The 14144-nt window shown below is 35.5% G+C and overlaps 1 protein-coding gene across 6 annotated transcripts in view; it reads left to right on the forward strand.

Annotated features, from left to right (window-relative positions):
• Positions 1–14144, forward strand: part of ERMARD (ER membrane associated RNA degradation) — a 95931-nt gene that overhangs the window by 24066 nt on the left and 57721 nt on the right. For 5 of the 6 annotated variants that reach the window (XM_077120901.1, XM_077120903.1, XM_077120904.1 and 2 more), the window contains exons 10-11: positions 1057–1086; positions 2205–2273. In XM_077120901.1, the coding sequence (XP_076977016.1) occupies positions 1057–1086; positions 2205–2273 (99 nt within the window). The remainder of the gene's footprint in view (positions 1–1056; positions 1087–2204; positions 2274–14144) is intronic. The other variant, XM_077120902.1, reaches the window with a different exon arrangement.

A 14144-nucleotide genomic window follows, 5' to 3' on the forward strand; every position in this document is an offset into this window, starting at 1 on the left:
GTGTTCTTTAGGATTGGCAAGAATGGTTTTGATTGGGGTTTGGCAGGTTTTGATAGATAGCAACGTCTTAACTGAAGCATGTATAAGAGTGACCTCCAAAATAGCTTCTCGACTCTATTTAAACTCTCTCAGCTACTGATACCTTATTTGTTACACTTCTTTTCCCGTTTTTGGTTGGGATGGCATTGTTGATCCAACAGTGTCAGGGCCAGGCTCATCCCTGGGACTCATCTCCCATGCCTCCAGGGAGACTTTCACCTCTGGATATCATGTCCCATGTAGGGGTTGAGGGTAATGATTTCACTTGCAGAGTTGGGCTTAGAGAGAAAGAGGCCACATCTGAGCAACAAATGAGGTCCTTTGGAAATAACTCTTAGGAGCAACTATAGGTAGGCTGAGCTTTTCCATTACATACATAAGCTTCACAAGAGCAAGCTTCAAGAACAAGGGCTTGGCCTATTGATTTGGGTGTCCCTAATGTTTGACACAGTATCAGGGGTTTCCCTGGTGGTAAACTAGCAACTTTTTGATATATATATTATTCCTATCCCATTTTATATAGAAAATCGAGGTCTTTTTTAGGTTAAGTTGCCCAGGGTTTCACTTTTAAAAAGTGTTGAAGTTGGGATTAGAGCTGTGCAGCAGTCTGAGTACAGAGCCTGTGTTTTTAACTCTAAATTGCACCAAGAAGCATGTAAAACAAAGACTATGGATTGGAGAAAAGTATTAAGATTATACTCACTTGTACAGCAATATTTTATTTATATGAGTAGTGATTTGTGAATTATGGAATCATAAATTTAAGGACTATCTGAATAATGTACTGGTAAGGGCAGTGTTTTCACATGGCTTAATTATGGGGTTTATCTATATTTTCCTGTGTTTTATAAAATGTTTATTTTTTTAATGACGTTCTTCCCAGGGTCACTACATAAGGTTTATTTTCAGAATAACTTTTCAGATTTAAGGACATCTTCTAGAATTTTTCCCTAGTTTGAATAATGTCACCTTACTTGTATTTTGCTTTAATTATTTCTTTTCTTTTCTTCTCTGAAGTCAACAGCTCTTTACACAACCTTTGATGAAGTAAGTAATCTCATAAGGTATCTTAGTACAAATGATTTCAAAATACAAAATTAAAAATCACCTATCAAAAGATGACAGGAAAATCCAAAAAAAAAAAGCTTATAACAGAATTATGTGTAGTTTTCAGGCTAGTTTTGAGATGTAATATTACTAACCTAGTAATATTTTTAACAGTTAAAGAAAGTTCAGAGTTGCAAAATGAAGATATACTGACGTTATTGGCTATAATTATTTAGAGGCTCACATTTTAGATTCAGGGTTAACGTATTTTTCTGAAGGTGAAATATACATCAGCTACTCTGTCATGCGTATATAGTATATACAAATGCATTTAAACAGTGGAATTGAGGAAGAGATTCTAAACTCAAAACGTAAGGTGAAAATCCGGAATAGTAAAAATTGCCATTGAAAATATCTTTTATCCCCCATAGAATATATAGGCTTTTGTGTGTGCCATCCTAGATTGCAATTCTTATGTACTCTAGAGTATGATACCTTAGAGCTAGTCTGCAGGAGGAAACAAGGCAGAGTCTGTGTGCAGATATCCAGGCCTTTAAATCATTCTCCTGTTAGATAGCTCTTAGGTTTCTAAGTGAATGAGTGCTGTGTGATTTAAAAACTATGCCTTCTTACCTGCAGAGATCATTCCATTAGGTAAATAGTTTGCTCTTACTTTAATATATGGTAGTGTGAGGATTAAATTAGATAGTGTACTCAAATTCTTATTGGGCTGGGTCAGGGATAGCTGGGCTCTGAAGTTGATGCTGCTTGAAAAGTGACTCTGCTGAGCACTCCTAACTATATTTATGCATATATATGCATGCATGCATTTGTAATTATATGTATAGAAGTTCATGAAAAAGTGAAGTCTTGGCATGAAACAGTACTGTTCTTCTGTCATGGATATATTATACGTTTTAAGTACATTTCTTAAAGTCATTACGCTGGTTAAGAAGAGTTTTCCTGAAAAGGTGGTTACTATGTTTTTAAGACTGTCCTTTTATTTAATTTGCTTTGACTTTATATGGCATCTTATACCAAAGTACAATTTCCTTTCACGTTGTGTTTGTTGATGTGTGCATGTGTGTGAACTAACCAATTTATTTTTGGTATTTTAGATGTTGGCAAAAGAATTAAATGATGGTAAAATCAACCAGCTTCCTCTTTTTCTTGGAGAGCCTGCTATGGTAAAGTATTACGTTTTCAATGTAGTATTCTTATATTTATGGATGTTATTAGCACTTCTCAAAAATGTAATGACTTTTGCTCATGATATGCTTGAGAAAAATATTTCTGAACTGTTTTTGTGCTATATCAAACTTAATCCATTCAGCAGACATTTATAAAGTGCTTATTCTGGCTTGTTTGGTATGCTTTATGCCACTTTCAATTATTCATATTGTGACACTCAAATTACACATATTCCTTCTACTTTGTCTACTTCTTAATTTTATTAACGTAAATGGGAGTTTATTTTGTTTGCAGTTTATGTATATATTTGTATTAATTTTCTAATTTGCTTAAAAAATATAACAACTAACACAAATATTCTTAACTTACGATCATTCGTTCTACATGCATAATCAGTAATTCACAATATCATCACATAGTTGCATATTCATCATCATGATAATTTCTTAGAACATTTGCATCAATTAAGAAAAAGAAATAAAAAGAAAACAGAAAAAAGTTCATACATACCATACCCCTTACCCCTCCCTTTCATTGATCACTAGCATTTCAATCTAAATTTACTTTAACATTTGTTCCCCCTATTATTTATTTTTATTCCATATGTTTTACTCGTCTGTTGATAAGGTAGATAAAAGGAGCATCACGCACGAGGTTTTCACAATGACACAGTCACATTGCGAAAACTATGTCATTATATAGTCATCTTCAAGAAACATGGCTGCTGGAACACAGCTCTATATTTTCAGGCAGTACCCTCCAGCCTCTTCATTACGTCTTTTTATTTTTTTAAATACCAAAAAACACCAGACAAATACAAACATTCCTATTTTCATCATTCCGTTCTACATGTATAATCAGCAGTTCACAATATCATCACATAGTTGCATATTCATCATCATGATCATTTCTTGGAACATTTGCATCTATTTAGACAAAGAAATAAAACAAAAACAGAAAAATACATACCATACCCCTTACCCTTCCCTTTCATTGATCACTAGCATTTCAAACTGAATTTATTTTAACATCTGTTCCCCCTATTATTTATTTTTATTCCATATGTTCTACTTGTCTGTTGACAAGGTAGATAAAAGGAGCATCAGACACAAGGTTTTCACAATCACACAGTCACATTGTGACTATATCATTATACAATCATCATCAAAAAACATGGCTACTGGAACACAGCTTTACATTTTCAGGCGGTTCCCTCCAGCCTCTCCCTTACATCTTGAATAACAAGGTGATATCTACTCAATGCATAAGAATAACCTCCAAGATAACCTCTCGACTCTGTTTGGAATCTCTCAGCCATTGACACTTTGTCTCCTTTCACTCTTCCCCCTTTTGGTCGAGAAGGTTTTCTCAATCCCTTGATGCTGGGTCTCAGCTCATTCTAGGGTTTTTCTCAATCCCTTGATGCTGAGTCTCAGCTCATTCTAGGATTTCTGTCCCACATTGCCAGGAAGGTCCACACCCTTGGGAGTCATGTCCCACGTGGACGGGGGAGGGTGGTGAGTTTGCTTATTTTTGTGTTGGCTGGAGAGAGAGGCCACATCTGAGCAACAAAAAAGGTTCTCATGGGGGTGACTCTTAGGCCTAATTTTAATTAGGTTTGACCTATCCTTTGTGGGGTTAAGTTTCATATGAACAAACCCCAAAACTGGGTGCTCAGCCTATAGCTTTGGTTGTCCACACTGCTTGTGAGAATATCAAGAATTCAACTTGGGGAAGTTGAATTTTCCCCTGTTCTCACCATTCCCGGAAGGGGACTTTGCAAATACTTTTCCACTCACTGATCAGATCACTCTGGGATTCATTAGGGCATCACTCTGGACAAACCAACAAAATCTCATGCCCTACTCAAGGTTCCATGTACTTATGGTGTTCAGTTAAGCTGTGTACATAAATTATATTATGAAATGCACTAGTCAAAATACAAATTTTGTACCAAATAAACATTTTTTGCTTTAGTCTCACAGATAAGTTAAAATGTAAAAATATTAATTACCATATATTTTCAACACCCTGCAGTAATGACATTCCTTTGTTCTTCTGCATGCAAAAACATTTTTTAAACTTGTACATTTAATCACTATCATTATATACCTTAGGCATTCCTAGATTGTACCATCTCAGTTTTTATCATCTATCTTTCTTTCTGATTTCATTTGTGCCCCAGCCCTCCTCCCTCTATCATTCTCACATTCAGCTTCATTCCGTGTTTTAACATAATTGTATTACAGTTAGGTAGTATTTTATCCATTTCTGAGTTTTTACAATCAGTCCTGTTGCACAATCTGTATCCCTTCAGCTCCAGTTACCCAATATCTTACCCTATTTCTATCGCCTGATGGTCTCTGTTACCAATGAAATTCTCCAAGTTTATTCACTAATGTCAGTTCATATCAGTGAGACCATACAGTATTTGTCCTTTTGTTTTTGGCTAATCTCATTCAGCATAATGTCCGTGAGGGCCATCCATGTTGTTATGTACTTAATAACTTTATTCTGTCTTACAGCTGCGTAATATTCCATCGTATGTATATATCACAGTTTGTTTAGCCACTCGTCTGTTGATGGACATTTTGGCTATTTAATCTCTTCACACTTGTAGCTAATGCTGCTATAAATGATGTTGTGCAAATGTCCATTTGTATCCTTGCTCACATGTCCTCTGATTAGATATCTAACAATGGTATTGCTAGGTCATATGGCAATTCTATGTTTAGCTTTTAAAGAACTGCCAAACTACTTTCCACATCGGTTGTACCATTTGACATTCCTACCAACAGTGGATGAGTGTGCCTTTTTCTCCATATCCTCTCCAGCACTTGTCATTTTCTGTTTTATTGATAATGGCCATTCTGGTGGGTGTGAGGTGATATCTCATTGTGATTTTGATTTGTATTTCTCTAATAGCCAGGGAAATTGAGCATTTTTTCATGTGCCTTTTGGCCATCTGTCCTTCCTCTTCTGAGAAATGTCTGTTCAAGTCTTTTGCCCATTTTGTAATTGGGTTGTCTGTCTTTTTGTTGTTGAGCTGAACAATCTCTTTATAAATTCTGGATACAAGACCTTTATCTGATATATCATTTCCAAATATTGTCTCCCATTGTATAGGCTGTCTTTTACTTTCTTGACGAAGTTCTTTGATACACAAAATGTTTAATTTTGAGGAGTTCGCATTTATTTATTTAATTCTTCAATGCTCTTGCTTTGGGTGTAAGGTCTAGGAAACCACCTCTTATTGTAAGATTTATAAGAAATTTCCCTCATTTTCTTCTAACAGTTTTATGGTCTTAGGTCTAACGTTTAGGTCTTTGATACATTTTGAGTTAAATTTTGTATAGGGTGTGAGAAATGAGTTCTCTTTCATTCTTTTGCATATGGATATCCAGTTCTCTAGGCACCATTTATTGAAGAGACTGTTCTGTCCCAGGTTAGTTGGCTTGACTGCTTTATCAAAGATCAACTGTTCATAGAGGAGAGGGTCTAAGTCTGAACATTCTATTTTGTTCCATTGGTCAATATATCTATCGTGATGCCACTACCATGCTGTTTTGACCGCTGTAGCTTCATAATATGCGTTAAAGTTAGATAGCGTGAGACCTCGGATTCATTTTTTTTTTTCTCAGTATACTTTCAGCTATTCAGGACACCCTGCCCTTCCAGATATATTTCCTTATTTGTTTTTCTATTTCTGAAAAGTAAATTGTGGGATTTTTATTTTATTTTTTTTACATGGGCAGGCACCAGGAATCGAACCCGGGTCCTCTGGCATGGCAGGCACGCATTCTTGCCTGCTGAGCCACCATGGCCCGCCCAAGTTGTCGGGATTTTAATTGGTATTGCATTGAATCTGTGAATTAATTCAGGTAGAATTGGCATCTTAACTATATTTAGTCTTCCAATGCATGAACATGGTATGCCCTTCCATCTGTTTAGGTCTTCTGTGATTACTTTTAGCAATCTTGTAGTTTTCTTTGTATAGGTATTTTGTCTCTTTTGTTAAATTTATTCCTAAATGTTTTATTCTTTTGGTTGCAATTGTAAATGGAATTCTTGCCTTGATTTCCTCCTCAGATTGTTCATTACTAGTGTATAGAAACACTACAGATTTTTGAGTGTTGATCTTGTAACCTGCCACTTTGCTGTACTCATTTGTTAGCTCTAGTAGTTTTGCTGTGGATTTTTTGGGGTTTTTGACATATAGTATCATATCATCTGTAAACAGTGAGAGTTTTACTTCTTCCTTTCCAATTTTGATGCCTTGTATTTCTTTTTCTTGTCTAATTGCTCTGGCTAGAACCTCCAACACAATGTTGAATAATAGTGGTGATAGTGGACATCCTTGTATTGTTCCTGGTCTTAGGGGAAAATTTTCTGTTTTTCCCCATTGAGGATGATGTTAACTGTAGGTCTTCCATATATTCTCTTTATCATGTTGCGGCAGTTCCCTTCTATTCCTGTCGTTTGAAGTGTTTTCAACAGGAAAGGATGTTGAATTTTGTTAGATGCCTTTTCTGCATCAATCGGAATGATCATGTGGTTTTTCTGTTTTGATTTGTTGATATGCTATATTACATTAATTGATTTTCTTATGTTGAGCCATCCTTGCATACCTGGGATGAATCCTACTTGGTCATGATGTATAATTCTTTTAATTGTGTTGCTGGATTCGATTTGCTAGAATTTTGTTGAGGATTTTTGCATCTATATTCATTAGAGAGATTGGTCTGTAGTTTTCTTTTTTTGTAATATCTTTGTCTGCCTTTGGTATGAGGGTGATGTTGGCTTCATAGAATGAGTTAGATAGCTTTTCCTCCTCTTCAATTTTTTTGAAAAGTTTGAGCAGGATTGGTACTAATTCTTTCTGGAATGTTTGGTAGAATTCACCTTTGAAGCCATCTGGTCCCGGACTTTTCTTTTTGTGGAGCTTCTTAATGACTGATTTGATTTCTTTACTTGTGATTGGTTTGTTGAGGTCGTCTATTTCATCTTGAGTCAAAGTTGGTTGTTCCTGCCTTTCTAGAAAGTTGTCCATTTCATCTACATTGTCATATTTATTAGCATAAAGTTCATAGTATCCTGTCATTACTTCCTTTATTTCTGTGGGGTCAGTGGTAATGTCTCCTCTTCCATTTCTGATCTTATTTATTTGCATCCTCTCTCTTCTTCATTTTGTCAGTCTTGGTAAGGGTCCATCAGTCTTACTGAAAATGTTTTAATTTCGTCCTCATTTTTGTTTTTTGTTTTTTTTTAAATTTATTTATTAATTAAAAAAATCAAGAAACAAAACAGCTTACATAATCAGTAATTCACAATATCATCAATCAGTTGCATATTCATCAGTTCTTAGACCATTTGCATCGATTTAGAAAAAGAAATAAAAACATAACAGAAAAAGAAATAAAACGATAACAGAGAAAAAAAAGTTATACATACCATAACCCTTACCCCTCGCTGTCATTTGATCACTAGCATTTAAACTGAATTTATTTTAGCATTTGTTTCCCCCTATTATTTATTTTTATAACACATATTCTACTCCTTTGTTGACAAGGTAGATAAAAGGAGTATCAGACACAAGGTTTTCGCAATCACACAGTCACATTGTGACAGCTGTATCATTATTCAATCATCCTCAAGAAACATGGCTACTGGAACAGGCGCTACATTTTCAGGCAGTTCCCTCCAGCCTCTCCATTACATCTTGAATAACAAGATGATATCTATTTGATGCATCAGAGTAACCTCCAGGATAACCTCTCGACTCTGTTTGGAATCTCTCAGCCATTGACACTTTGTCTCATTTCCCTCTTCCCCCCGTTTGGTCAAGAAGGTTTTCTCAATCCCTTGATGCTGAGTCTCCGTTCATTTCAAGATCTCTGTCCCACATTGCCAGGAAGGTCCACACCCCTGGGAATCATGTCCCACGTAGAGAGGGGTAGGGTGGTGAGACTGCTCGTTGTGTTGGCTTCAGAGAGGGGCCACATTTGAGCAACAAAAGAGGCTCCCTTGGGGGTGACTCTTAGGCCTAAATTTTAAGTAGACTTGACCTATCCTTTGCGGGGTTAAGGTTCATATGAACAAACCCCAGGACTGGGGGCTCTGCCTATAGCTTTGGTTGTCCACACTGCTTGTGAGAATATCAAGAATTCAACTTGGGGAAGTTGAATTTCTCCCCGGTCTCACCATTCCACGAAGGGGCCTTTGCAAATACTTTTCCACTCACTGATCGAATGACTCTGGGATTCATCAGGGCATAACTCTTGACAAACCAGCAAAATCTCATGTCCTACCTGAGATTCCAAGTACTTATGGTGTTCAGTCAAACTATCTACATAAGTTATATTAGGAAATGCACTAGTCAAAATATAAATTTTGTGACAAATAAACATTTTTTGCTTTAGTCTCACACAGAAGGTGACATTTTAAAGTATTAATTACCATCTATTTTCAGTACCCTGCATTAATGACATTCCTTTGTTGTTCCTCATGCAAAAACATTTTTAAAATTTGTACATTGTACATTTCACTATTAATATACACTCTAAGCATTCCTGGATTATACCATCTCAATCATTAACATCTATTTTTCTGATTTCAATATGTCCCAGCCCTCCTCCCTCTATCGTTCTCACATGCAGCTTCATTCAGTGTTTTAACGTAATTATATTACAGTTAGGTAGTATTCTGCCGTCCATTTCTGAATTTATGTATCCAGTCCTGTTGCACAGTCTATACCCCTTCAGCTCCAATTACCCAATATCTTACCCTATTTCTATCTCCTGATGGTCTCTGTTACAAACAAAATATTCCAAGTTTATTCACTAATGTCAGTTCATATCACTGAGACCATATAGTATCTGTCCTTAGTTTTTGGCTAGTCTCAGCATAATGTTCTCAAGGTCCATCCATGTTGTTACATGCTTCATACGTTTATTCTGTCTTAAAGCTGCATAATATTCCATCATATGTATATACCACAGTTTGTTTAGCCACTCGTTTGTTGATGGACATTTTGGCTGTTTCCATCTCCTTGCAATTGTAAATAATGCTGCTGTAAACATTTGTGTGCAAATGTCCGTTTCTGTCTTTGCCCTTATGTCCTCAGAGTAGATACCTAGCAATGGTATTCCTAGGTCATATGGCAATTCTATATTCAGCTTTTTGAGGAACTGCTAAACTGCCTTCCACAGTGGTTGCACCATTTGACGTTCCCACCAACAGTAAATAAGTGTGCCTCTTTCTCCACATTCTCTCCAGCACTTGTCATTTTCTGTTTTATTGGTAATGGCCCTTCTGGTTGGTGTGAGATGATATCTCATTGTGGTTTTGATTTGCATTTCTCTAATGGCCAGGGATGTTGAGCATCTCTTCATGTGCCTTTTGGCCATTTGTTTTTTCTTTTCTGAGAACTGTCTATTCAAGTCTTTTTCCCATTTTGTAATTGGACTGGCTGTCATTTTGTAGTTGAGTTGAACAATCTCTTTTATAAGTTCTGGATACTAGACCTTTATCTGATATGTGGTTTCCAAATATTGTCTCCCATTGTGTAGGCTGTCTTTTTACTTTCTTGATGAAGTTCTGTGATGCACCAAAGTGTTTAATTTTGAGGAGTTCCCATTTATTTCTTTCTTCAGTGCTCTTGCTTTAGGTGTAAGCTCTATAAAACCGCCTCCAATTATAAGATTTATATTTCCCTCTAACTGTTTTATGGTCTTAGACCTGATGTTTAGATCTTTGATCCATTTTGAGTTAACTTTTGTATAGGGTGTGAGATACGGGTCCTCTTTCATTCTTTTGCATATGGATATCCAGTTCTCTAGGCACCATTTATTGAAGAGACTGTTCTGTCCCAGGTGAGTTGTCTTAACTGTCTTATCAAAGACCAAATGTGCATAGTTGAGAGGTTCTAAATCTGAACACTCTATTCGATTTCATTGGTCAATATATCTATCTTTATGCCAGTACCATGCTGTTTTGACCACTGTGGCTTCATAATATGCCTTAAAGTCCGGCATCATGAGACCTCCAGCTTCGTTTTTTTTTCCTCAAGATACTTTTAGCAATTCGGGTACCGTGCCCTTCCTGATAAATTTGCTTATTGGTTTTTCTATTTCTGAAAAGTAAGTTATTGGGATTTTGATCGGTATTGCATCGAATCTGTAAATCAATTTAGGTAGAATTGACATCTTAACTATATTTAGTCTTCCAATGAACACCCTATGCCCTTCCATCTATTTAGGTCTTCTGTGATTTCTTTTAACAGTTTCTTGTAGTTTTCTTTGTATAGATCTTTTGTCTCTTTAGTTAAATTTATTCCTAAGTATTTTATTCTTTTAGTTGCAATTGTAAATGGAATTCGTTTCTTGATTTCCCCCTAGATTGTTCATTACTAATGTATAGGCACACTACAGATATTTGAATGTTGATCTTGTAACCTGCTACTTTGCTGTACTCATTTATTAGCTCTAGTAGTTTTGCTGTGGATTTTTCAGGGTTTTCGACATATAGTATCATATCATCTGCAAACAGTGATAGTTTTACTTCTTCCTTTCCAATTTTGATGCCTTGTATTTCTTTTTCTTGTCTAATTGCTCTGGCTAGAAATTCCAATGCAATGTTGAATAACAGTGGGAATAGTGGACATCTTTGTCTCGTTCCTGATCTTGGGGGAAAGTTTTCAGTTTTCCCCATTGAGGACGATATTAGCGTGGGTTTTTCATATATTCCCTTTATCATTTTAAGGAAATTCCCTTGTATTCCTGTCCTTTGAAGTGATTTCAACAGGAAAGGATATTGAATTTTGTCAGATGCCTTCTCTGTAGCAATCGAGATGATCATGTGATTTTTCTGCTTTGATTTGTTGATATGATGTATTACATTAATTGATTTTCTTATGTTGAACCATCCTTGCATACCAGGGATGAATTCTCCTTGGTCATGATGTATAATTCTTTTAATGTGTTGCTGGATTCGATTTGCTAGAATTTGGTTGAGGATTTTTGCATCTATATTCCTTAGAGATATTGGTCTGTAGTTTTATTTTTTTGTAATATCCTTGCCTGGTTTTGGTATGAGGGTGATGTTGGCTTTATAGAATGAATTAGGTAGGTTTCCCTCCAGTTCAATTTTTTTGAAGACTTTGAGCAGGACTGGTACTAATTCTTTCTGGAATGTTTGGTAGAATTCACATGTGAAGGTGTCTGGTCCTGGACTTTTCTTTTTGGGAAGCTTTTTAATGACTGATTCAGTTTCTTTACTTGTGATTGGTTTGTTGAGGTCATCTATTTCATCTTGAGTCAAAGTTGGTTGTTCATGCCTTTCTAGGAAGTTGTCCATTTCATCTACATTGTTGTATTTATTAGCATACAGTTGTTCATAGTTTCCTGTTATTACCTCCTTTATTTCTGTGAGGTCAGTGGTTATGTCTCCTCTTCCATTTCTGATGTTATTTATTTTCATCCTTTCTCTTCTTTTTGTCAATCTTGCTAAGGGCCCATCAATCTTATTGATTTTCTCATAGAACCAACTTCTGGCTTTACTGATTTTCTCAATTGTTTTCATGTTCTCAATTTCATTTATTTCTGCTCTAATCTTTGTTATTTCTTTCCCTTTTGCTTGCTTTGGGGTTAGTTTACTGTTCTTTCTCCAGTTCTTCCAAGTGGACAGTTAATTCCTGTATTTTTGCCATTTCTTCTTTTTTGATATAGGCATTTAGGGCAATATATTTCCCTCTTAGCACTACCTTTGCTGCATCCCATAAGTTTTGATGTGTTGTGTTTTGATTTTCATTCGCCTCGAGATATTTACTGATTTCTCTTGTAATTTCTTCCTTGACCCACTGATTGTTTAAGTGTGTGTTATTGAGCCTCCACATATTTGTGAATTTTCTGGCACTCTGCTTATTATTGATTTCCAACTTCTTTCCCTTATGATCTGAGAAAGTGTTTTGTATGATTTCTATCTTTTTAAATTTGTTGAGACTTGCTTTGTGACCCAGCATATGGTCTATCTTTGAGAATGATCCATGAGCACTTGAGAAAAAGGTGTATCCTGCTGTTGTGGGATGTAATGTCCTATAAATGTCTGTTAAGTCTAGCTCCTTTATAGTAATATTCAGATTCTCTGTTTCTTTATTGATCCTCTGTCTAGATGTTCTGTCCATTGATGAGAGTGGGGAATTGAAATCTCCAACTATTATGGTAGATGTGTGTATTTCCCTTTTCAATGTTTGTAGTGTTTGCCTCACGTATTTTGGGGCATTGTGGTTTGGTGCATAAATATTTATGATTGTTATGTCTTCATGTTGAATTGTTCCTTTTATTAGTATATGGTATCCTTCTTTGTCTCTTTTAACTGTTTTACATTTGAAGTCTAATTTGTTGGATATTAGTATAGCTACTCTTGCTCTTTTCTGGTTGTCATTTGCATGGAATATCTTTTCCCAACCTTTCACTTTCAACCTATGTTTATCTTTGGGTCTAAGATGTGTTTCCTGTAGACAGTATATAGAAGGTTCCTGTTTTTTAATCCATTTTGCCAGTCTGTGTCTTTTGATTGGGGAGTTCAATCTATTAACATTTAGTGTTATTACTGTTTGGGTAGTTCTTTCTTATACCATTTTGCCTTTTGTATTTTATATGTCATATGTAATTTTCCTTCTTTGTACACTTTTCTCCACACCTCTCTCTTCTGTCTTTTCGTATCTGTCTCTATTGCTCCCTTTAGTATTTCTTGCATAGCTGGTCTCTTGGTCACGAATTCTGTCAGTGATTTTTTGTCTGAAAATGTTTTAATTTCTCCCTCATTTTTGAAGGACATTTTTGCTGCATATAGAATTCTTGGGTGGCATTTTTTCTCTTTTAGTAGTTTAAATATACCATCCCACTGTCTTCTCGCCTGCATGGTTACTGTTGAGAAATCTACACATAGTCTTATTGGGTTTCCCTTGTATGTGATGGATTGCTTTTCTCTTGCTGCTTTCAAGACCCTCTCTTTCTCTTTGACCTCTGACATTCTGACTAGTAAGTGTCTTGGAGAACATCTATTTGGATCTATTCTCTTCGGGGTACGCTGCACTTCTTGGATGTGTAATTTTAGGTCTTTCATAAGAGTTGGCAAATTTTCAGTGATAATTTCTTCCATTAGTTTTTCTCCTCCTTTTCCCTTCTCTTCTCCTTCCAGGACACCCACAACACGTATATTTGTGCGCTTCATATTATCATTCAGTTCCCTGATTCCCTGCTCATATTTTTCCATGTTTTTCCCAGTAGTTTCTGTATCTTGTCGGATTTCCGATATTCTGTCCTCCAGTTCATTAATCCTAACCTCTGTGTCTTGAAGTCTACCATTGTAGGTTTCCATTGTTTTTTTTTTTTTTTTATTTTTTTTATTTTTTTTTTATTAATTAAAAAAAGAATTAACAAAACAATTAGAAATCATTCCAATCTACATGTACAATCAGTAATTCTTAATAACATCACATAGTTGCATATTCATCATTTCTTAGTACATTTGCATCGATTTAGAAAAAGAAATAAAAAGACAACAGAATAAGAATTAAAACAATAATAGAAAGAAAAAAAACAAAAAAAACAAAAACAAAAAACCTATACCTCACATGCAGCTTCATTCAGTGTTTTAACATAATTGCATTACAATTGGGTAGTATTGTGCTGTCCATTTCTGAGTTTTTATATCCAGTCCCGTTGTGCAGTCTGTATCCCTTCATCTCCAATTATCCCTTCTCTTTTTTTTTTTTTTAATTAACGGAAAAAAAGAAATTAACCCAACATTTAGAGATCATACCATTCTACACATGCAATCATTAATTCTTAACATCATCACATAGA

This window comes from Tamandua tetradactyla, chromosome 11 (assembly GCF_023851605.1).
Source record: "Tamandua tetradactyla isolate mTamTet1 chromosome 11, mTamTet1.pri, whole genome shotgun sequence".
In the NCBI taxonomy this organism is placed as follows: Eukaryota; Metazoa; Chordata; class Mammalia; order Pilosa; family Myrmecophagidae; genus Tamandua; species Tamandua tetradactyla.